Raw genomic sequence first — 23,318 nt, 5'->3', positions numbered from 1 at the left:
CGGAGAGCTCGTCCTTAAATGTAGCAGAGACCACAACTTCCTCTGGTCCATCGATTGGTGTCATTGAAACCTTGCCTGGATTCAGCACTTCCGTCTCTACTTCTTATGCTACCACTGACTCAGAACCCTCAACTGAGACATCAGACACCTCCAGCAAGAGCAGTGCTGCCCAAACAGCAAACTCAATCACTGCCCCTGCAGAAGCACAGACAACCGGACAAACGAGCACTGCCACCGGTGCTTCAGAGATCACCCGAGTTTCTCAAACACAAATTCAAGTCAACTCCTCTCCTTTCATTGGCGTGGTCCCCGCCACAGGGACCGCAACTGAGACAGAGCCCGAGGAAACGCAGGTAGTGGTCATTCTGGTCACACCTTACCCGTCAACCACCTTGTACGAGACTTCATATCTTGCGTCAGAGTCAGCCACTATCTCTGAATCTGGCGGAGATCCAGTGACGCATACCACTGCAGGGATCGCGGATACCACTGCATCCCCTGAGCCCAACGAGCTCTCATCGCCTTCGTCTGCTTCCCCAACTAATACGGTCCAGACTACAAGCCCAGTTCCAACCACCACACCGGAGACAACCTCCGACCTCACAACTACAGTACCTCAAACTTCCACAGCTATAGAAGCTATTATCGCGACCTCCGAAGAGACCCCTGATATCACAACAACCATTCATCGAACCATAACAGCCTTCGCAACCATCACCGCCGCTCCAAAACCAACAACCGAAGAGATCCACGATATCACAACCACTCAGCAAACCTCCACGGCTATTGAGACGGTTATTATCGCCATTCCCACCACCGCGTCAGAAGCAGGGCTGTCCCAGAGTACAGCAGAGGCCGCAACAATCACTTCGATTCCACAAGGAGACGATCCCACACAAGACGAAGGTGCCTCTATCACCACCGCCAGCGCAGAGTCTACCGATTCCGTTCCAGCCACCTCCCCAGGGGACAATATCATCAAAATCGTCCCTGTTACCCCATCTGGCTTCTTTACTGTTACCGAAACTGCGACGGTGACCACCACCGAAAAGGAGACGGTGACGGTGACGGAGCGGGTAAAGGAAACAGTGACTACTACTGTTGAAGTTGGAGGATTCTAGTTTTGTCTTTTTTGGGGGGATTGGGTGGATTGTTTCATGGCAGATTTTTGAGTCCTTTTCTTCGAAATATAGAGCGAGCCTGCTTTCCCTAGTGTCGTTTATCTTCGTTTGTCTCTTTCTTTTTCTTCATGTCCAGACAACAGGGAATCTCTTATTCCTATACATGCTAATGGTAATCAATTGCTAGGATCGGTGATTCTGCGAAAATGGGGAGCTATGGAATTTTGAGCTATACAAACCACACAATGAACCAAGTGTATCCTATGATCTGTCTCAGACTGAGAAAGAGCTATACAATAGAGCTATATGAGTGGTATCCGTAGTAGGCCCACGGTGGACTGAAATATTTCTGATTAGAGAAAGCGGTGAAAGTATATCGATAGCCCATAACCTTTTTCCTTATCGATAAGGCAGGCCTGCTTGGCGCGTGATGATGATGCCGCAGCAGCGGCAATACTTGGTCTGTTGACAGTCGCCTAACTACTTCCTCCATCTTCCTCCACCCTTGATCCATTGCTTTTTCCAACTTCGCACATATCTAGCTGTGGCGGGATTTGTCTCGTGCTTACAGCAATTGGGAATGGCTGACAGAGCATGGGATCACAGTAGAGCAGCGTGGCTGTATCCTCTGCGTGTATGTCGGGCTATTTTGCCTCCCTTTCCTGCTGCCTATCCGCAACCACTCTCACCAGCACAGTGACTGACATAGACTATTTCTCAGGGAATCTACTTTACCTTCTCCCACCGATACCTTTGGCCGTTGTTCAGGGCTCGGCTGATTCCGATTGTCCTGCTCTCTGCGTTCATCTACGTCCTGCTATTCCTGTTTGCGTATCTGCCGCAAGTGGCTTTCCTCGCGATATTCCAGGGTGCTGGCGCATGGGTCAGTGGCGCGGTCCTCGTTCTCGGCGAAGGGGCCGCGATCGTGGCGATTCTGTTCGAGGCCTTCTTCGTCGATGAGACGCTGGTGGACATCTTCGACGCGGTGCTCGTGAGCGAAGGCCACGGCGACCTCGTGAATGCCTCGCGGGTCTTATACCCACAAGGCGACGATGTCGTACAGCGACTCGGCAAACCCACCCAGAGCGCCGTCTATGCGCCGTTCTCCCTGCGGCAAATTCTGGAATTCATTGTCCTGCTCCCGCTGAACCTTATTCCCTTCCCAGGCGGCACCCTCATGTTTCTCGTGTTGACGGGCTATCGGGCGGGGCCCTTCCACCACTGGCGCTACTTCCAGCTGCTGGATCTCTCGAAGCAGCAGCGGAAGGAGAGGATACGTCGCCGGCAGTTGCAGTATACTACGTAAGTGACTTCCCACCCTGGATCTTCGGGGGCGGACGGTGCACTCCGCCCTCTTCGGAGGAAGGATCCACCGACTCGGATACTTAATTAACCACAACCCTAGATTTGGGACGGTCGCCCTGGTGCTTCAACTAGTTCCAATCTTGTCCATGTTCTTCCTCATGTCGACCGCGGTTGGGTCGGCACTTTGGGCAGTGGAGCTGGAAAATCGACGCGATCCTTTGGGCAGGAGGCCTGGGCGAGATGGTGTTTACCGCGACGACGATCCTTTGATATGATGGGGGGTGAGCGGTTCGATGCATGTTTTGGTTTTGTCTTTCTTTTTTCACTTGTTTTTTTCTTTTCTTTCTTTCTTTCTTTCTTTCTGATGTATAGTTGATTGATTAGGTATGACTTTTAATATGTGAGACTTTTTGTGAGGCTTTTCTTTTACTTTAATTAATTATCGCGCCCAATTGATGTGCATCTTGGCATTAGTATCGGTATTAGCACTCAGGATTATATTTTTGGTTTTTTTATTTGTTTTCTCTTTTGTTTATGTCATTGATATTTTTCGGGATCTATGTTTCCTTTTTTTAATTTCTTTTTCTTTTTTTTTCTTTCTGTGTTATTTATTTTCTCGTGTAAGAGAGGGTCTTCAACACACCTAACTCATCTCCTCATACTACCTCGGCTCGGAAAAGCCGAGGGCAGAGAAGGGCTAATGTTTCCATTGTTCAGAAACTCACCGGGGAGGAGGGCGCTCATTCCTCAAAGCTTACCAGGTCACCACCCTCTGGTTGCATTGTTGCCTGCAGTTTCAGCAGTTTAAGCAGCAAGCCCGTTGATGACCTTAACTTCTTTTAGGGGCCGGTTAGCGTGCGGGAGCAGACGACCAAAAGGGAATCTCCCCCTGACGGCAAACTCTACCGGGGCGCCGGCGGCCGACTGTCCACCGATCATGGATCATGGATGGATCATGGATCGCTCTCTTCACTGGGCTTTGCCGTATCGACTCACCCGCTATTCCGATCTCCCTCTTGGTTCGGCCAGTGAACTGCCAGCCTGCCATACAGAGGGCACGAACCGCAATCTATTTTCCGAAGACCGTACAGTACAGTGAGCACTGAGTACACAGGGCAATCAAGGCAAGCAATGCAATTAATGAGGATGAATGAGGGTTATTGCCTCTTGGGCAGCACTCTTTTCATTACGCAGTTGGTCGCTCACTGCTCACTGCTCACTGCTCACTGCTCCTCCTCCTAGATTGATAACACGTGACGTATACGAACCAAGCATTCCTCATCCTCGTTTTTCCTCTTCCACGTGGAAAACTCACAAACCACGTTTCAAAAAACATGGTGCTTCCTTGTCCTCGGTCGTTTCACCATCTCATCCCAGAAATCCCAAGAACGAGAATCAGAAACACTGGTCTATACCAGGGGTCAGCTTCTAGAACCAACCAAAACGGTCATCTACCTAGTACCTACTGAGTACTGCCGCGTTGAGTACTGAGTAATGCGTATTCACTATCGACCAGTAACTGGGTTACTGTTCCCCTCCGGTATATCCCGGCGGTAAATCCCGGGTGATCGATGTGGTTTACCATTGGGTTACCATTGGACCTGCACTTTTCGATCGACAGCGGAGTCGACCCAAGTTAAAGTACATTCCAGCCAGTCCGCCTAAGCTTGTCGTCCCAAGAGGCCCCAAAATTCTACCTCCACCTGGGCGGGGAATCTTTAGGTCCGTGGTTAATCCTCTTCCCATGCGTCCGGATCCTATCATTTCATCCCTTTCATGAGGTCACTCCGGGGTCACTTTCTTCACCTTCCCTTCAACTTCCAGGGAACCCTCCCTCAACGGCTTTGTGACCCTTCTAGACGTGTTGTCAGCCTAGACTATTCACCCATTTTCAATAGAGACTATACCTATTTCTTCAATGATCTAACCTCTATATGGTGATCAACCCTTTATTTTACCTCATCGGAACGGGGGCCGTTATACTACTGAGTTTAACCCACTGCTCAATCTTCCTTCTCCCCCCCCCCCTCTTTCCCTCCCCACCTCTCCGGTCACTCTGCTGCCACTGCCAGGTGCAAGAACAATATTATTAAACTAACGGGCCATCGAGGTCAACCTAGTATTCTGATTCCGCCGCCCACTAATACTATTTGCATATAGCCTAAGAACCTACCCTTACTGACTAAACCGTGATTCGTGTTGCGCCCTTCTCCGGATCTTCCTTCATTATCTACGTACTACTCATCTCATCTCATCTCATCTCGCATCCGCTCCATCCCGCCCCGTGCCCGACAGCGCCGCTGCAGCATCCAGCCAAGCCACAATTTGCTGGGTCCGTAGTATGCGAGCGCCGCCTGGTCACTGCCGGGAGAAACGCGACCAGCGTGCAGTTTTCCAGGGTCCACGCCCACAAAGCATGGAAAAGTTCAACCAGCTCGATTTGCATTCATGGACCAACGAACCCGCCTGCGGAAGGCATGCGATGCCTGCAGCATTCGGAAAGTAAAGGTACATACACACACCTCCTGGTCCGATGTTTGATTTTGTGAAGAGGTAAAGTATGCTGATTTGCGTCGGAATTGACCACAGTGTGACACCAGCGGACCGCCCTGTCGGTCATGCGCAAGCTTGGACATCCCCTGCACGTATGAACGGCCAAGCCGCCGTCGGGGACCGCCAAACCGACATGCTGAAGCTTTCAAGAAGCGAAAACTCGCTGAATCTCCATCGGGTTCTCCAAGCCCGTCAGATCCAACCTCGCCTCTTCCCCCAACCCCTGGAGGAGGCGGGATCCCACCCTCACTTGCCTATCCCGCATCACTGGAAGCCATTTGTTCGATGCCCACCATCCGGCTGCTGATTGATGACTATTTTACCTATATTCACCCCTTAGTCCCGATCCCGCATGAGCCCACGTTCCGCGCCGCGCTGGAGCGGCGAGAGGATCTCACCAATCGCACCTTTCTGGCGCTCGCGGCCGCCATGATCGGGACGTCGGTCGCGTCTTTCCCTCGGAGACCAAAGCGTCATCTGACGACGGATGCCGAGAAAGCGGCGTTCCCGCACTCTATGGCACTGGTCAAACGGTGCCACGAGGTAGCCGTTCAGGCTCGAGGTACCGGATACCTCGATCGGACCGCGACCGTGTATGATGCCGCCCTCAGCTACCTTCTCGGCCTCTGCTCCTGCTACGCTTGGCATATTCGACGATGCCGTGTATATTTTGCCGAATGCCTCACCATGCTCCATGTGTATGACCTTTACCGCCACTCGAACCGCCTATCCTATGTCACCATCTCCAGTCCCCAGTCTGCCTCGTCGCGTCTTTCTCAGGAACCCAACGGTGGCTCCGGAGAAGCCCCAGTCAACATTATCGAGCGGGAACTGGGGCGGCGGCTGTTTTACGTCGTCCTTGTCGGCTATCGCACGATGCAGCAGTTGGGTGGAGGCGACACCATCATTCATGTGCCCCCTGAGACCCCGACAGAACGCTATCCTCCTCTCCCGCTTGAAGTCGACGACGAGTTTATATATGCCACACACTTCGATCCCCAGCCATCTAACCGCGTGTCGCGCCTGGTGGGCTTTATTGCCAACATCCGCGTGATGAGCTCCTACAATCAGCTCTCGGCTTGGGAGACGGCCTTTGGAAGCGGTCAGATCCTGGAATGGGAGCGACAACGCTCGCTTTTATGCCAATGCCTGCAGAATGCCAAGGCGGCCTTCAATGAGCTTCCACGAGAGCTGGTTATCGGGGGAATTCAGAGCCCGGCATCAACCAATGGACGAGATAGCCCCAGCCCACTGTCCAGCACGAGCGATCCGCGATCTTATGAACGTCACGTACAGTATGAGATCCAGAAGGCGAACATATATGCCAGTCAGCTTGCTGTCCGATCTTACCTGGTGGAGAAATACTGGTCCTTGTACGGCGCTGTGAAGATGCACCAAAAGCCGACCGAGCAGCATCCTTCTGGCAGTCCTTCGGTGGCCGTCAAGACTGAAGGGGGCCAACCGCATACTCAGGCAGCCATGGACGCGGATGCCCAGTCCGACTACATCGGCAGGACCATGGCTGAAGAACGACGACTCGTGATTCGGGACCTGTTCGCATTACTGCAATCGGTCAATGAGGTCAACATGGAGCCTAACGGCGCGAGCTTCGTAAGTGTCCCCTCTCCTTCCCCTTCGTCTCCGATAACGCAAATACTCATCAGCTATTGGAAACAGACGGCGAAGGTTCGCCAGGTTGCGTCAACCCTCCTGAACTTCTCGAATCCGAATGCGACCTCCACGATAAGCGGTCCACAACCCCTCACCAGCGCCGAAGTCGAGTCCTACCTCCGCGCCTTTATCGACACACTCATGCGCCTTGAAGGGTTTGGGTCGACCGATCCGAGCAAGGCTCGACAGCAACCGGACGTTTCCGGACGGTCCATGAGTTATCTGAGCGACCATGACCGGGACGAAGAGGAGCTGCGGCAGTGGGCCGGCATCAAGGAATATCAGGCCCGGTTCGCCGAAGAAGGGGGGATGGCTTTTCAACTATAGGATTTTCTTGCTTCTGGGGAGCATACAACGAACGCATCTGCTGTTGTTTGTGCTTGACTGGCATTGTTTGGTGATTGGTTTGAGATTTGTTTTTAGCATGTTGTGTCCAGCGGAGTCCGGTGGAGTTTGCTTTTGAACTGACTTCTAGGTTGTCTGTCTGAATTAGCGGCCTGCGTTTGACTTGCTTGCTTGCATGTGCCTGGGGTGTTTGTAACAGTAGGAATGGGACCAATTGGGCCGGGTGGCTGTTGTGCTTGTTGTTTTTTCTTCTTGTGAATTGGGGCTGGGACAGTTGCGTTTACGTTTGCATGCATATACAAGTACAGATATACCATGGCGCATCCTTCAACATCATGTAAATTATAAAAAAAAGTATCGACCGTCAAAACTGCCCGTGTTTCCTCATGATTTCGATAAAGGCTGTAAATTGCGGGTTGCGGTGGACCAAACTTAGGCGTACAGCCAAGGGAAATTACCCGAGCCCCGGCAAGCCTAGCTTATCGATAAGCCAAAGGCGGTCAACGACCGCCTATAAGAATGAAAATTTCTCCCGCCGCTCCTCTCAGATTCTTTTTCTTTCTTCATACATATACTGATCACTCCTCCCTATTCACTTCGAGAATCCTTTTCCCGTGGGTTCTTGAAGGGGAAATGGGAGGTCAGAGCAACATCTGCTGACTTACCCCGGACTCTTCTCTACCTTTGGCGTGGAGCGTTTGGAAATTACTACAGCGGGACATCCCCTCCAGCCTTTTTCGCAAGTTCTTTTTGAGCTTGCGGCTTGCTCGACGACACGGAGAAGGACTTTTTTTTTTTTCCCACAGTAGTGCCGTATTGTACATGTCATCGGTAGTCTTAAAGAATGATATCGACGCAGTCCCCTAGCTGGCTGATACACGCCGTGGGCTCGACCCCGGGCAACGCGCGGTCCGTCCAACCCGCCTGGTCCCGATCGACCCAGATCGTCTTCAGGCCTGCCCTCGTCGCGCCGGCGATATCGAATGGATTCGCGCTGACGAGCCAGATTATTCCCCCCGCCGCCGCGCTGCCGCCCACCTGCGCCTGCAGGTGCCGGTAGGTCGCCGGGGCGGGCTTGTACTGCTGCACGGCATGCACACTGACGATCTCCATCTCTATCTGCTGTAGCGCCGGCGATGCGGCGTGGCGCAGACCGGCGCGCACCATCTCCACGGTCCCGTTGGAAAAGACCACCGGCCTGATCCGCGTGGCTGCGATCTTCTGCAGCGCGTCCTCGACGTCCGGGAACGGCTGCAGGCGATCGTAGGCCGCGAGGACGCTGTCGATCTCCGGCTCGCTGAGGAAGGATCCGGTGTCGTTGAGCGCGTGCTGCAGAGCGTTTCGGGTGACTTCGTTGAAGGGGAGATAGTGTCCTGGAGGTTTGGGTTTGGGTCTGGATCAGGGTTCTGTAGATGGGCTGGGGCACGGGGCAGGGTGCTGTTGATGGATGTACTGTACCCATGCTGTTCAGTCGCCAGGTATACTCCAGCTGGTAGCGGCGCCAGGTCTGGGCCACGGTGTGCGCGCGCTCGGCGTCCGCCTGCAAGTGCTGCGACAGCTCGTGCGTGGCTGATTCAAAGGACAGCAAGGTCCCGTAGATGTCGAAGGCGACGATCACTTCTGCCATTGTGCTGGTTGGTTATTGCTGAGAGTCGCATCAAGGGAGGGAGGAAATGGAATTCAGAATCCAGAAGAGCAGTAAGAATACTTGAGCAAAGTATGGAGTTAAAAGTCGAGGTAAGAGTAGAAGTATAAGAATAAGCAAACTCCCGCCGCGGAAACCCCACAGTTTGATTGATGATGTCAAACCACCGCCATCGCATTTTCCGCCGCCGCCGCCGCCGCCTCTATCTCTGGCGTGTACAACGTTGTCTGCTCCTCCTCGTCCGACTCCAACATCTGCCATCGATGACCAACACCGAAAACTACCAGGTCTTCCGCGAGTGCCTGTCCACGGCCATCGTGGAGAAATTCTCCACCCCCGCGCAGCCCAAGAAGGCTCGTCGCACGCGCGGCGCTGTTTCTCAGCGTCAGAAAACGCGCAAGGACCCTTCGGGGACTTCCGCTGCTGCTGACGCCTCGCAATCTCTCCCTGACCGTGCGAGTCCAGAGGAATTGGCTGAGTTTATCGATGTGCGTGATGGTTTTGTCATTGTGAAGTCCCCTCCAGCAGCGCATACCCAGACTCAAACACTCCGCGGGCACTCCATGCCTCCATGAATGAGTTATGGCATATGCCTATGCCCATACCCTCCCTTCCACATCCCCATGAACCAAGAGTTTCCACTGAGTGGCTACCAAGAGCCCGCGCAGCAATACAATTCCAACAACAATTACAATTTGAAACTAAGAAAGGGAAGAACAGTTCCTCGCAACCGAAACCTTCCCCGCGCTGCCCCCCTCCATCCAAACCCTAACCTACACTCCTCCACCACCGCCAACAACAACAACAACAACCACAACACCAAGCACCAGAAATCCACCGACAACAACCCCCTCCACTCCCACCACCACCCGCAACACCACCGAAGCTAGCGCCCCCGAAACCGACCCCCGCGCCCTCGCCGAAACCCTCTGCAGCACCACCCTCCCCGCCTCCGTCCACGACACCCTAACCACCTACGCCCTGCTTGCCGACACTCCCGTACAGGATGGCGCCGACGCCGACGCCCTCGCCACCTTCTTCACCCCGATTCTTACCGAGTACATCGGCGCCGTGACGCGCCCGCCCCCCGTGTGGGCGACGACCCGCACCGACAGCTGCGAGATCTGCGGCCGCGACTGGATCCCGCTGAGCTACCACCACCTCATCCCGCGCAGCGTGCACGCCAAGACCCTCAAGAAGGGGTGGCATCCGGAGTGGATGCTCAACAGTGTCGCGTGGCTGTGCCGCGCGTGCCATAGCTTTGTGCATCGGATGGCGGGCAATGAGGAGCTGGCCAGGGAGTGGTTTACCGTCGACCGGATCTGCGAGCGCGAGGATGTAAGGGTCTGGGCTGCTTGGGTGGGGAGGGTGCGGTGGAAGGCGAGATAGATGATTCTTCTAGCTTTTGGGAGGGAGGGGATTAGGGGGAGGATGTAGATAAAGGACTAGAGTGAGGGCGAAGTGCTGAAGATGAGAGTTTTGATACACTATATACATATACACCTGTCCACAACTAAACCAACCCCCCCCCCCCCTCCCTTCTTCCACCCGGATAACTCGTATGCAAAAAGTTGTCTATGTGGTATCCGGTTATTTTAGACTAATATACAAGAATCAACCGTCCCCCTTGTGTATTCCAGGGCCCCCCATGCTTTGCGGGTCTTCCGGCGTACATGCATCTCCTACGAGATGCAAGAAAAACTGATAATAGTACAGCAAAGCCAAAAGCACCCGTGATAGTGCAGAAGAGGCACCAGGTACCCGCCGTTCTACAAATACCGCTTCTCGAAAATCTCCTCGTAGCACTGCACGTGGTCGCCGACCTCGAAATCAGACCAGCCCTCGAAGGCCATGCCGCACTCGGTGTCCTTGCGCATCTCGGTGACGTCCTTCTTGACGTTCTTGAGCGAGACGATCGTGCCCGTGTAGATGGTCTCCTGGCCGCGCAGCACGCGCACCTTCTTGGTGCGGTTGATGAGCCCGTTGCGCACGCGGCAGCCGGCGATGGACATGCGCTCGCGCGCCTTGAGCTTGATCTCGAAGATCTCGCCGATCTCCGCCTCGCCCGTGACGCGCAGCGTGACCAGCGGCGGCAGGTGCTCGCTCAGCGTCGCCTTGACGTCGTCGATGAGCCGGTAGATCACGTTGTGGTCCTTGATCGCCACGCCGCGCGACTCGGCCATCTGCGTGATCCGCGGGTCGATGGCCATGTTGAACGAGATGACGTGCCCGCCCGCCGACGCCGCGTGCTCGATGTCGAACTCGCTCACCGGCCCGACCTCCGCCCGCAGCACGTTCGCGTACACCTCGTTGTTGCCCACCGCCGTCACCGAGTTGAGGACCGCCTCCGCCGACCCGTGCACGTCCGCCTTGATGATGAAGTGGATCGGCTTGGGCCCCGACTGGACCTCGTCCTGTTCCAGTCCGGCTTCCTGGAGGCGGCGCCGCTCCATCAGCTCGCGGCGGGCCTCGTTCATCGCCGTCGTGTCCTCCCCCAGCTTCGACGTCTCGGACCGCTCGAGGCGGTATTCAACGACGGACTTGGCCTGCTGCTCGTGCTCCGCCTGCAGGAACTCCGTGCCTGCCGTCGGCTGTTCGCGCCACCCGTCCACCTCGACCGGCATGCCCGGGGTGGCTTCTTTGACGGCGACCCCGGCTTCGTTGCGCAGGGTGCGCACCCGCGCCCAGGTTTCGCCGGCCACGATGATGTCCCCGACGCGCAGAGTGCCGCGGCGGATGAGCACGGTGGCCACGCGCCCGTAGCTCTTGGTCGTGCCTTCCACCACCCATCCTTCGACGTTGCCGGTGGGGTCGGCGCGGTGGTCGAGCACCTCGGAGAGCGTGATGATCGCTTCTTCCAGCTCCAGCATGCCGGCGCCGGTTTTACCGCTCACGCCGATCGCCTGCACGTCGCCGCCGAAGTCCTCGACGTGAACGCCGTGGACGGAGAGATCTTGCTTGACCCGGTCGGGGTTGACGCCCTCCTTGTCCATCTTGCTCATGGCCACGATGATCGGCACGTTGGCCGCCGTCGCGTGCTTGATCGCTTCGATCGTCTGCGGCTTGACACTGTCGTCCGCAGCCACGACCAGCACGACGATATCGGTGATGTCGGCACCGCGGCGACGCATGTCCAAGAACGCCGCGTGACCCGGGGTGTCGAGGAAGGTGATCGTCTTGCCCGAGGGCATGGACACGGAGAAGGCGCCGATGTGCTGGGTGATGCCGCCGTGTTCCGAGTCCACAATCGAGGACTTGCGAAGCCAGTCCAGGATGGTGGTCTTGCCGTGATCGACGTGGCCCATGATCGTCACCACCGGCGGCCGGGGTGGCAGGCTCGATGTATCTTCGGGCTCCGGCGCGGCGGTCAGCTCGTCCTCACCGGTGTCAAAGACGGGCTCGAAGTTGTATTCGGCGGCGATGAGGCCGGCGGTTTCCGCATCCAGAACGTGGCTATGCGTGACGTTCTCGAAGCCCATCTCTTCCATTCGCTGGATGAACTGCGCCTGCCGCACACCGATGACGTCCGCGAGATTGCTGACGCTGATGAACTCGGGTAGATATAGAGGACTGGGCTCGGCGACTTCGGCCTCGACCTCTTCTCTCCGCTCCTCCCTCTTCTTGCGCTTCTTGTCCTTCTTCTCTTGACGACGTCGCTGGTAGTCTTCCGTATCGAATTCATCCTCATCCGCGAACGTGAGGGGTTTCGCGCGACCCCCTCGTCGCTTAGACCACTTGTCAGACGAGCCTCCCACGTCCTGCTGCGTATTGAGTTTGTCCAATGCGGAGGTATCCCATGACCAGTCGTGGACAGACTTTTGAGGTTTGTCTTGCGTTTGCTTTTCCATCTCCTCCTGCTCCTGCTGCTGTCTTTGCTCTTCTTCGTATCTCGTGGCATATTCGTCCAAGGCCTGGTTTCGCTCATCCCAAGACGGCGTACTGCTGCTGTCCAATTTCCGAATGGTGAAGGGTTTGTTCGGCTGTTCCGACCTTAGCTCAGGCCTGGGGGCCATGCAGCAAGGGCAAGCCTTCTCCGTCCCGGTGCAAAGGTAACGGCAGTCTGGGCAGGTCCAATCCACCGTCTGAAGGTGCTCGGGAATCTGATCGTAGCGACTGCGCCTTGCCCCATCAGGCCGGAAACGTCTATAGTCTTGCGACATCATGTCTTCGGAGGAGCGCCAATTGCTGTCATACCGATCGTTCATTCGCCTATTGCTGTCATACCGATCGTTCATTCGCCTATTGCTGTCAAACCGATCGTTCGTTCGCCAATTGCTGTCAGACCGATCGTCCGTTCGCCTATTGCTGTCATACCGATCGTTCATTCGCCTATTGCTGTCAAACCGATCGTTCGTTCGCCAATTGCTGTCAGACCGATCGTCCGTTCGCCTATTGCTGTCAAACCGATCGTCCGTTCGCCAGGAATCGAAGCGATCTCTGCGCGGCCTAAAGCCATCGTGCTCGATGGAGCGCTCTTGGTGTGACCGAGATCCTTGATGTTGCCATCTGGAATGTGACCTATCACCGTGTAAATGTGGATGTTGACTCTGTTGCTGCTCGAGCAGGGACTCTCGCATTGCCTTCTCTGCCGGGCTCAGACCAATGGATGTCGTGGCCCTAGTTCCCCAACGAGGAGCTGCAAATTTGCGACCCGTTGCAAACTTGTTCGAAGTCTCTGAGGAGTGGAGATCCACCGGACTCTGCTGCGCCTGTTGCTCGGCTACCAGCGCATCTCGTGCTGCCTTCTCTTCCGCATTCAGGCCCACTGATTGGAATTTCCTATCTCCTGAACGGATAGTAAACCCCGTCTGGGCGGGAGAGCCCTTTGCCGCGTCGTTCGGGGATTCTGAGAGGGGAGTGTCGGCGGTTTTATCTGATGTCTCTAAGGTGGTTTCTGAAAGATTCTTCTGCGCCTGTTGCTTGGCTGCCTGAGAGTCTCGCGCTGCCTTCTCTTCCGGGCTCAGACTCGTTGCTGTGAATCTCTTATCTCCGAAACGAATAGTGAACTCGGCGGAACCCGTTTTGAAGTTATCGGATGATTCGGACGGGGTGTCTGAGGAATTGGTTTCTGGGGGAGCCTGCTGTGCTTGCTGTTTGGCTATCAAAGCATCTCGCATCGCCTTCTCGGCCGCACTCAGACCCGTGAATTTGGACGCTTTGCTTCCCCAGCGGGAAGTGAACTTTGCGCCAAAGGGAGAGCTTGTTCCGGGACTTTGCGAGGATATTGAAGGGGTTGCACTAGCAAGATTGTTTGCATTCTCCGGAGGGTTGATGCTTGGACTGTCCTGCTGCGCCCGTTGTCTCGCCGATTGTGCCGCCAGCAGAGCCTCTCGCCGTGCTTGCTCTTCCTCTTTCTTCGCCTTCTGTTGCGCTATTGACGCATCTCGCCGGGCCCGAACTTCCTCTTCCTTCGCCTTCTGTCGTGCTATTAAAGCCTCTTGCTGTGCTTGCTCTTCCCGTCTCTTCGCCTCCCGACGTGCTTCCTCTTCCCGTTGCCTGGCCTGCTGTCTGGCTAGAATAGCATCTCGCTGGGCCTGGTCTTCTTCGTCCTTCGCCTTCTGCCTTGCTAATAAAGCATCCCTCCGCTCCTGCTTCGCTCTTTCTTCTGCCAGCAAGGCATCTTGATGTGCTTGCTCTTCCCGTAGTTGCTCGTGTTGTTTCGCCACCATAGCATCTCGTATTGCCTGCTCTGCCGGGCTCAGGCCTACCGATCGCGTGGCCTTGCTTCCCCAACGGGGAGCGAATTTCCGGGGCGTTCCGGAGTCATTTGGAGAGTCTGAGGAATCAGCACATGCGGGAAAGGCTCGGAAACCCCTCCGGGGCACAGGGTTCAACACTGGGGCGAAAGCAGCATTTCTGCGGGCTGTTGCGCAGGACCAATCGACACCTTGACGGCGAGAAAGCTAGGAGAGATATTTCACGTTAGTGTCTGAGAGGGGCTGAAGGCAGATATATTTATTCTAAACGATATGCTCACCTCCAAGGCAGCTCGCCTGTGCATGATGAAGGTCGTTGCTCGCAGCGTTCTCCTTGGCGTCAAAACTGCGGCGTACGAGGAAAGTTGTCGGAGACGTCACGGACATGGAAGTACTCAACCTCCGCCCGTTAACTTAACTTACGATCCGATCCGACCGCATTGAGTGGACGTAAGATGACCGTAACGTAAGTTACGCACTCCAGTAGTTATGAGGGGAGCTGACTCAGCGTTATGCTTGTCCCGTTTCACGTGCATCGTCGGCGCCTCTGCCGAATCGGAGGCCGCGATCGGGGAATGGGGAATGGGGCTATCACCTCATCGCTCTCCGATAAGCTTCTCTTTCTCCCCTGCCTCCTCGCTGCCTCTTCTCTTGATCTTCTCTCTCCATACCGATCGCTGAGGGATTCTGGGCTGCTTGGACCGCGGAAACGCCTTCTTTGGTGCTTCAAAAACCTCACTTCCTGTGAAACCCCTCTCCACTCCACCCATTTTCGCTTTTCCGGGCGTGGTCAAGTTCCCCGCAATGGAGTCCGAGGCTTTTGAGGATATGCAGAAGGGCGGCGGCAGCCTTCGCGCTGTCAAGGACTTGACGGCCGGTGCTGCTGGCGGCATCGCTCAGGTGCTCATTGGTAAGTGCTCAGCTATTCTGTTCTGTGATTCCTGCTAGCAATGCGTCATGTATTCCCCGATTGGAGCATGGCCTCGACTTTCCAATCTATCTCCGCATGCCGCAACTACATAATACTATCGCTGCCAAATGATCGCGTCGCACCGTGACTGAGTACTAACGATTCCCTAGGTCAACCTTTCGGTAGGTAAACGGACGCTCTCAAGATTCGTTCATTCGCAAGCTTCTCACCAATGGCCCCTCCCCATAGATATCGTCAAGGTCCGCCTGCAGACAACCACGCAGTACGCCAGTGCGCTTGACTGCGCCACCAAGATCCTGAAGAACGAGGGTCCCACGGCCTTCTACAAGGGCACCCTGACGCCTCTGATCGGTATCGGAGCCTGCGTACGTCTTTTATCGTTCCCCCGGGAACCTCCCTTCTACCTCGACATCCCCGCATTAACCCCTCTTTGTTGCAGGTGAGCGTCCAATTCGGCGCGTTCCACGAAGCCCGGCGGCGGCTGGAGGCGCTCAACCAGAAGAAATACGCGGACCCGACGCTCTCGTACACGCAGTACTACCTGGCGGGCGGGTTCGCGGGGATCACGAACTCGTTCCTGTCGGGGCCGATCGAGCACATCCGCATCCGGCTGCAGACGCAGCCGCACGGGGCCGGCAGGCTGTACCAGGGGCCGATCGACTGCATCCGCAAGCTGTGCAGCCAGGGCGGCGTGCTCAGGGGTCTCTACCGGGGCCAGAACGTGACCTACCTCCGCGAGATTCAGGCCTACGGCACCTGGTTTCTGGCCTTCGAGTACCTGATGAACGCGGACGCCCGCCGCAACGGCGTCCGCCGCGAGGAGATCTCCAGCCTCAAGGTCGCCACCTACGGCGGCCTCGCCGGCGAGGTCCTCTGGCTCAGCAGCTACCCCTTCGACGTCGTCAAGAGCAAGATGCAGTGCGACGGCTTCGGCCCCGCCCAGCAGTTCCGGAGCATGACCGACTGCTTCCGGAAGACCTATGCCGCCGAGGGGCTGGCCGGCTTCTGGAAGGGCATCGGCCCCACGTTGCTCAGGGCCATGCCCGTCTCCGCGGGGACTTTTGCCGTGTATGTTTTATGGCCTGCCTTACCCCCCTTCTTTTGCCTTGTGTCTTGGACGGTGGAATCCAATGCTAACTTTTGACTGCAATAGTGTCGAGCTTACGATGAGAGCCTTGGGATGAGGTATAGGATATATACTGAAAATAAAAAAAATCAACAGCTCAATTCGAAATACCCTGCCTGCATTTTTGTTGTCATCTTATCGTTCTCCTGATATTCATCCAGTACTTGTTTTCCAACAGCAAGGAAAAGGGGGGTGGGCACAAGTGGCATTTTCTTTTAGACTGGATCTTGGAAATCGTTGTTTAGCGGGAATCGCAACATACTTCGGATAGAATATTCTATGCAGGCAATTTCAGGTTCAACAAAGCAGCTGGATTCAACTTATCTGGGCTTATTAACCACGAACGAGAATTCAAACAGAGTATGCCCCCCTGACTCTTCCAACGCAACAGATGATCCATACGAAGAAATCAAGTGCGTAATCAATCAGCTTCCAAACCCCAACGAAAAGTCCCCAAAGAAATCCTGCCACGCCGTCGGGAAATAGAACAGGTTCAGCCCGGGGAAATCCCAGTCACGCACGAACTGCTCGGGAACGAACGACTGCAGATCAACCTGCGCATCGAACAGATCCCAGAAGTAAGAAGTGGTTTGTTCGGCGGCGGCTGCTGCTGCTGCTGCTGTCGTCGGCTCCTCTACTGTTGCTGCCTCTAAATCTGCAGTGGCTGTCGTACCTCCACCACCACCACCACCACCACCACCACAAGGACTGCTGTTGCTGTTACTGCTGCTGCCGCCGCCGCTGTGCTCTCCACCAAAAACCCCCGCTCGTTCCCGCTCCTGTCCCTGAAATATACGGCTGTACTTCTCGATGCTTAAGCGAAGGATATGCATGTAGACATTCCCCATCCCTGCACCTGTTGCTGATGCTGATGCCAGACCCTGACCGGTGGCGGCTCCTGATCCAGGATCGGTGATATGCGAGGACGGTGACGTGGTTGACGCTTCGGCAGCACAGCGGCGATTTCTAGGCACGAGATCCAGATTGACAGCCGATGTCTCCCCGCCCTCAGCCGACCGGGTCAACTCCCACAGGAGCTTGTTTCCGAGCTCCAGCAGCTCCTGGTGCTCGTCCCGCGGCTCGGGGAGCAGGCGGGAGAGTTTCAGCAGCAGCAGGAAGCAGAAGGCGCATTTGGCCCAGACGAAGTCCATGGCGTATTTGAGCTTGGCGAGGTAGAAGGCGGGCTCGAGGCTGATGAGGCGGAGGTGTTGGCGGGCGGCGGATTTGGCGAGGTGAAGGATGTTGCGCTCTAGGGGGGTGATGGCTCTGTTTTAGTTCAACGAGAGGTTAGTGCTTGGGTATGTGATGGGGTTATGGGGGATGAAGCGGGATGGCTTGTTGTAGGGAGCAGTTTTGTGAGGAATGAAACTGTAGCTGGACTTACGCTACGTTCTCCACGCCCATGGAGCGCAGCGCTTTGCAGTGGAGGATGAGCTCGGCCCAGCAGTGTTGGACACTCAGCGCGGCCAGGAGGAATGGCCGTTCTTCTTGGGCTGGCGGGGAGTTGACTTTGAGGGTGACATTCAGTATAAGTTACATGCTTTGGCCTAGGGGCTGGAATGGCTAAGGAGCTCACCGATGATGCGCTGCCAATCACTGGGCACGTTAGTGCTGAGATTCGTGGACAGGACATAACAGGTCATGGGACTCACTCAAACCAGAGATCAAGATCGACCTTGGCCTCGTGTACAAACTCGGCGATTGCTTCTCGAGTTAGACGGTCTCGGACGTCTAGTGTGTCGTTGATGTTGGCTATATACACCGCTGATTAGTATGCTTTATCGCATCCTCTGGAACAGCTTTGGATGCACACCTCGAATAACATTCAACTTGTATCGACGATCAGCTACCCTCATCACAACGCGATCTTCAAAACCTTACCTCAACCTGAGAGAAAAGACGCATATCTAATACCGTCGACGAAGGATGGTGCAGCAGGATCCGGCATCGCTGAGCATTCCCCATCATTCGTATCCCAGGTGGCTTGCCACCGTCAACGTGGAATCTGAGCACAATATCCATCAGCTTTTACCCAGCATGAGTGGCTTCAGAGGAGGCGTTACATATGATCCAGTACCAGGAGCCCAAACCATGTCCTGGACTTCTGCACCAAACAGCGCACCTGTGCTTCCATGCTATCACCGGTACTTCTCGACGTGTCATTGGTCCTCTTTAATGTTAGTAGCTGAATCAGCTCTTCGAACGCTTCGTCCAGACCAAGGTCCAACGCCATTCTGGCAGCAAATGATAGAATCAGCGAGCGTTCGGCGGTGTAGCACGCGACGATCAGAAGCGCCTGTACCGACTCCAGGCGGTTCAGGTTCTTGTTTTGGATCACAATGCCAATGCATTTCTTGAGTTCGGCATGCAGCAGATCGGGAACTTGAGATGCGGGGCCTGCACGCTATCACTCAGTATGCTACCATATCAAGAAGCTTAGGGAAGGAATCGCAAGATACCCGTCGCTTTGGTCATTTCCACGCGGCTGCCAATCGTGCAAAGCGCGTTCAGCAGTATGCTGCTGCGAGAGCGCACCGAGGTGAAGGTGTCGACCTCCGGGTCGAAGATGGGGATGTACCTATCCTAGAAAGCTCATCAGCATGTGATACTCGCTAGGTCCAGCGTCGAGCACGACATACGCAGCCCTGGAAGAACCTAGTTCACTCCCTATCAGCACATCTCATCGAGTCACATTTCTGGGGGGGAAAGAAAGCGCATACGTTCTGAAACAAGCTACCGCTTGATCAGCAGTCATTAAGCCCTTGGATATGAAGTCCAAGATGGGCTCTTCCTTAACCTCAAAGCCAGGGCGCTTCCGCTTGAATGGACGAGCTGTCTCCGTGTCCATCGCTGATGGAATCTGCGACGAAGCAGACAGTCCTCGTTGTGGATGAAACTCGGATCCCCTGTCGGGATCGAGCGCAGAAGTCGCCGCAGCGAAAAGCATGGGCATGCCTCCTGGATCAGAAACCGTATGAATCGGAACCGGGAAAGCTGCTTCGGCGGGGTATGCACGATGCTGTTCCATGACTTGGCCCCGAGCATGCTGCACTTGCCCGAGTCCTTCGGCTTGAAATTGTTGCGTGGAGAGACGAAGAAGCTCGCCCATGGCCTCTATCTGTGCACGGAGACGCTGGACTTCAGATTCGACGTTCTCCAGTCTCCTTGCGGGGTATTAGAAAGCTGATATGGTGGTGCTGCGGGATGGGATGGAAGGGACGATGTGCGTGACATGGATGATTGGGCATACTCAGTGGTGGGATCTTTAGGGGCTTCGTAGAAGATACATTGCTTGCATGATCGCTTGCACCTATTTGTAGGTATGCGTCAATCGAGTATGCTCGTCTCGCAGTATGCAATAGGGAGCGCGCTGGTTGGGATACCATACCTCGAGCAGGGTCGTTTCCCGTCACATCGTACCTGCAAAGGGTTGTTAGTGATCAAGGATGTAAAATCAAAGTAGAACTTACCTTCGACTGTCGACAAGCACTGCATGCTTTCTGAATTGCCGAGAGGATGGTCAGTCAATGTATGCAATGTCTTCTGACAGTGACCAGTAGGAGAGGACGAGTATACCGGAATCCGTTTCTTGCCGGTAGGAAGTTGTCTCACGCAAGAGGAGTCATCTGAGTCCATCTTCAAGCAAGCTGCCTGTCACTGTGGCCTCCTGCAGTAGTGTATAGTAGTGCCCGATGTCGAAATACTGCATGTACATGGCAGACCACAGAGTGGGTCGTGGAGCAATGCCAAAGGCGGGGGCGACGCAAGCCATCAACAGACGTCGGCTCGGCTAATGGATCGTTTCACCCGCCTTTTTCTATTCGTAGGTATGCTCTCATTCGAGCTTGATCTACTGATTGATTTTGGTTGAAGTCCAACTACAACCTCACTATACGGTTAGATAAAAACATTCCCGCCTCAATTGAACACTAGCCATACAACTGTCCACGCGTACTTCCCCACACGTCGTTCGACAAGCCCCCGAGTACAACTAGCGCTAATACACGTACACAAAATCCTCATTCAACCAGTCTGTAAGATCTTTGAATGCGTTGTCCTCCATTACGCCAGCCTGCACATGCACAGATTCGTCTAATTTGTCGCCCTCAGCAGCCCCAACAGCTTGCATCGAGTGATCGACGATTTTGGCGCTCTTGCCCATGGATACTCGCTGCCTCTCGTGCTTCTTGTTGAGGAAAAAGAGGTAGGCCATATTCAAGCTGGGGTGGTGAGCAGGAGATGATAGCGATTGTGATAGAAGACTTACATGCATAGCACAACCAAGACACAAAACATCGCAAGGCTGCAAATATCATCAGTATCGTTCATCCGTGAATACGAGTACGGGGGGGACAATTTACTTAGACCGCAAGCCTCGTCGATACAATGGCGCGTCTGTAGTGGTGTACAAGTTCGAGCCAAGAACCTGTTCTCAAGAATCAGCATCCAAGCCACTTATTGAACTCAAGTGCAAACCCTACGTTACCGGCGCATTGTCCCACCAGGACGATTCCATTCACAATCTTCTTCTTCGTCTCACCGGCTGTGTTTGCTGCTGACCAAGAATAGATCAGGGGGGCTGCAATTCTTGTCAGACTTGATCGCGCGCACAATGAGACGATATACATACTGATTCCGGGGTACACAGACACCTGAAAGCTGGTCAGTGTAAAGCTCCCCTTAGTTGGAAGCCGCTATAACTCACAATGTAATATCCTGCGAGTAACGCTCCATTGTGTTGGCCATCATGTGGAATGACCAGCAACATAACGCAGCCCGCAATAGCAGGCAAGCATAGCAGCGCAACCACGGGTCCTTTCATCTTGAGGAAAGTCGCCAGCCAAGCTCCACCCATCGTTGCGACGAGCTGGACCGCACCGAATGGGATATTGAACAGAATCGTTTGGAACTGGTTGAACCCGAAGGCCTCGATGATCAACGGACCAAAAGTCGAGATACCGCCGCTAGGAATTCTTTGGCAGGGTAAGATTGGTCGTCTGACCCTCAGAGAATGGGGTTGTCTTACGAGATTGAAAAGGTGAACGCAAACCAGAAGTAAGACTTGAGGTCAAGGCAAGCCTCCTTGACATGTTCCCACTTCCACACATGGGTTTCAAGCCCCTGCTGGTTCATGCGGAGTCGTTCAATAGTCAATAGCTTGTCCTCTTCCCCCAGAAACTTCGATTGGACGGGTGAGTCGGGCATCGCGTAGAAAATAACCACGGAGAACACGATTGTCAGGAGACCAAAGAACAAGAAGATGATCTGATAAGGCTCGAACACCGAAGAATGAATATGCCCAAGCCCATAAGTGATGAGGCTCCCAAACTACCGCAGCCCGTGTGTTAAATAAGAAAAGATGAGTTGTGGAAGTAAATGCTGACCATGTAGACCACGCCATTCATGGCATACCACGAACCCAGTCGCACGGGCTGTTCGATACGTCGATACCACATCTGGGTGATAGCGATAAAAGCAGGAGCTATGTTGTCACTGGGTTAGTTCCAGTCTCGTCGACAACAAAGCCTGCACGAAGGATAAGTACTCACGAACGCCGGCTTCAAACAACCCCAAGAACATCCGACAGACCAACAGCCCTGCAAAGTTATTTGCCGGGGTCATGCACGTCAAAGATACGCCCCAGAGAAAGGTTGTAACCGCCAGGAACTTTCCCAACGGCACCTTGACGAGGATATACGCCACAAACGGCTGGGCGACAAGCTGCACTAGGTAGACCACCGCGCCCAGCCAGGAGTACATTTGTCCATGCAGATGGGCTTTCTCAACGAGGCCGAAGACGGATGCATATGAGAGGGTGGACTTATCCAGCTGCTGTAAGAAGTAGATGCCCAAAAGAATAGGCAGCAGTCGCATGTCAATCTTCCGAAGCACACGAGCATTGTTCTCAGGTGTCAGGACAGTAGAGCGGCCTGCTTCTACCACCAGCTCCAGGGCTTTGTCCACCTCTGGCTCCGTCGGACGGACCTCTGTCTGAAGAGGAGCGGCTTCAACAGACTCGATCTGTTCATCTTGTGCATGCTTCCCATGGCCAACCTCCTCGGGACGAACCATCGTGTCTTCAGTAGTCAGCCTTGCTTGCTTGTTGAGGGCCTGTGGCTATACAGCCCTAAATAAAATCGAGACAATAAGTGCAGCCACACTCGGGACCGGACAAATTTCCGATTTTCAAGCCCGTCGAGTGAGGAGATGTCAGAGACACAGATGATACGGACCAACAAAAGATAGCCCCGAGGGGAGGGGCATGGTGCCCTTTTTACTCTCTCTCCCTCCCCCCTTTCATGGTGTACGTGCAGCACGGGATGGACAAGGGGCCAGACAATCCCCGTGGGGAGTGACTCCCCAACCTCAACCCCAGCCCCGGACAAGACATCCCAAGAACCGACGCGGGGACGAATCAGAACGTGTTGGGAGACTGCTCTGCAGCATCGCAAGTGCCGTGTTCATGTGAGGGCACTTGGAACCGGGCTAGCATGACGGGGGATGGTGGGGCATGAGGGCATTCGGACAAGAGCCGACGTAGGCATCAGGTAGGCGAGCCTGCCGTGATCGTGCCATGGCCCAGGAGTGGCGCAAAGTGGGCAGATGCTTGACGCTGAAAGTTCTCTAGCTTCGGAGATCGGTATGAAAGGCCGATGGTTGAAGTTGAAGACGGAGGGGAAATGCCTTTGAGGGAGTAAATGAGGGGTGGATGTGGGGGAAAAGAATGTGGGGGTCGGAGATGACCGCCGAAATCCGTTCTATACTAGTGAGTCCATACAACCCAACCTATGCTTTCGCAGTGTCAACGACCAGACCGGAAGAAGATCACTCAAATAGAGCGCTCTGTGCATCATGTCGAGCCGGAAATCAATCGACTACTTCCTGTACTTCGCAGCCGCGAAACGCAAGCATCCAACTTCCCACA

The 23,318-nt window shown here is 54.8% G+C and overlaps 8 protein-coding genes across 8 annotated transcripts; 4 read left to right on the top strand and 4 right to left on the bottom strand.

Moving 5' to 3' along the window:
* The first annotated feature begins 1,580 nt into the window (after positions 1-1,580).
* Positions 1,581-2,915, top strand: BO86DRAFT_361911 (EI24 domain-containing protein). Its single transcript, XM_025669887.1, has 3 exons — positions 1,581-1,755; positions 1,843-2,423; positions 2,527-2,915. The coding sequence occupies exons 1-3, from the start codon at positions 1,702-1,704 to the stop codon at positions 2,699-2,701; spliced, it is 810 nt and encodes a 269-aa protein (XP_025528000.1). The 5' UTR covers positions 1,581-1,701; the 3' UTR covers positions 2,702-2,915.
* A 1,558-nt stretch (positions 2,916-4,473) lies between these two features.
* BO86DRAFT_448086 (uncharacterized protein) lies at positions 4,474-7,310 on the top strand. The gene is made up of 3 exons (XM_025676624.1): positions 4,474-4,934; positions 5,016-6,590; positions 6,657-7,310. Exons 1-3 carry the CDS (start codon positions 4,875-4,877, stop codon positions 6,975-6,977), a joined length of 1,956 nt encoding a protein of 651 aa, XP_025527999.1. The 5' UTR covers positions 4,474-4,874; the 3' UTR covers positions 6,978-7,310.
* Positions 7,311-7,570: 260 nt separating this feature from the next.
* On the bottom strand, positions 7,571-8,686 carry BO86DRAFT_338487 (haloacid dehalogenase, type II). The gene is made up of 2 exons (XM_025668988.1): positions 8,454-8,686; positions 7,571-8,368 (listed from the first exon to the last, which is right to left on the bottom strand). Exons 1-2 carry the CDS (start codon positions 8,620-8,622, stop codon positions 7,833-7,835), a joined length of 705 nt encoding a protein of 234 aa, XP_025527998.1. The 5' UTR covers positions 8,623-8,686; the 3' UTR covers positions 7,571-7,832.
* Positions 8,687-8,813: 127 nt separating this feature from the next.
* On the top strand, positions 8,814-10,029 carry BO86DRAFT_338484 (HNH endonuclease; the record flags this gene model as incomplete). Its single annotated transcript, XM_025668987.1, has 2 exons — positions 8,814-9,154; positions 9,351-10,029. Exons 1-2 carry the CDS (start codon positions 8,904-8,906, stop codon positions 10,027-10,029), a joined length of 930 nt encoding a protein of 309 aa, XP_025527997.1. The 5' UTR covers positions 8,814-8,903.
* A 167-nt stretch (positions 10,030-10,196) lies between these two features.
* BO86DRAFT_456110 (translation initiation factor 2) lies at positions 10,197-14,682 on the bottom strand. Its single transcript, XM_025677150.1, has 2 exons — positions 14,618-14,682; positions 10,197-14,543 (listed from the first exon to the last, which is right to left on the bottom strand). Exons 1-2 carry the CDS (start codon positions 14,639-14,641, stop codon positions 10,410-10,412), a joined length of 4,158 nt encoding a protein of 1,385 aa, XP_025527996.1. The 5' UTR covers positions 14,642-14,682; the 3' UTR covers positions 10,197-10,409.
* Positions 14,683-15,045: 363 nt separating this feature from the next.
* Positions 15,046-16,635, top strand: BO86DRAFT_88365 (putative mitochondrial carrier protein (Ymc1)). The gene is made up of 5 exons (XM_025677757.1): positions 15,046-15,246; positions 15,417-15,428; positions 15,496-15,632; positions 15,707-16,335; positions 16,421-16,635. Exons 1-5 carry the CDS (start codon positions 15,141-15,143, stop codon positions 16,449-16,451), a joined length of 915 nt encoding a protein of 304 aa, XP_025527995.1. The 5' UTR covers positions 15,046-15,140; the 3' UTR covers positions 16,452-16,635.
* A 183-nt stretch (positions 16,636-16,818) lies between these two features.
* On the bottom strand, positions 16,819-20,029 carry BO86DRAFT_312439 (putative C6 transcription factor; the record flags this gene model as incomplete). Its single annotated transcript, XM_025667954.1, has 16 exons — positions 16,819-16,997; positions 17,103-17,274; positions 17,383-17,659; positions 17,778-17,901; positions 17,970-17,989; positions 18,046-18,145; positions 18,207-18,222; positions 18,275-18,398; positions 18,457-18,790; positions 18,853-18,976; positions 19,033-19,048; positions 19,114-19,423; positions 19,487-19,557; positions 19,644-19,703; positions 19,782-19,813; positions 19,970-20,029. 16 exons carry the CDS (start codon positions 20,027-20,029, stop codon positions 16,819-16,821), a joined length of 2,019 nt encoding a protein of 672 aa, XP_025527994.1.
* A 261-nt stretch (positions 20,030-20,290) lies between these two features.
* Positions 20,291-22,560, bottom strand: BO86DRAFT_88346 (putative MFS transporter). The gene is made up of 8 exons (XM_025677756.1): positions 21,943-22,560; positions 21,778-21,875; positions 21,420-21,721; positions 21,099-21,366; positions 20,875-21,045; positions 20,755-20,819; positions 20,661-20,696; positions 20,291-20,613 (listed from the first exon to the last, which is right to left on the bottom strand). The coding sequence occupies exons 1-8, from the start codon at positions 22,463-22,465 to the stop codon at positions 20,391-20,393; spliced, it is 1,686 nt and encodes a 561-aa protein (XP_025527993.1). The 5' UTR covers positions 22,466-22,560; the 3' UTR covers positions 20,291-20,390.
* Between the last annotated feature and the right edge of the window lie 758 nt (positions 22,561-23,318).

This window comes from Aspergillus japonicus (assembly GCF_003184785.1).
Source record: "Aspergillus japonicus CBS 114.51 unplaced genomic scaffold BO86scaffold_22, whole genome shotgun sequence".
Classification (NCBI taxonomy): Eukaryota; Fungi; Ascomycota; class Eurotiomycetes; order Eurotiales; family Aspergillaceae; genus Aspergillus; species Aspergillus japonicus.
This window is presented reverse-complemented; position numbering and strand designations above follow the sequence as displayed.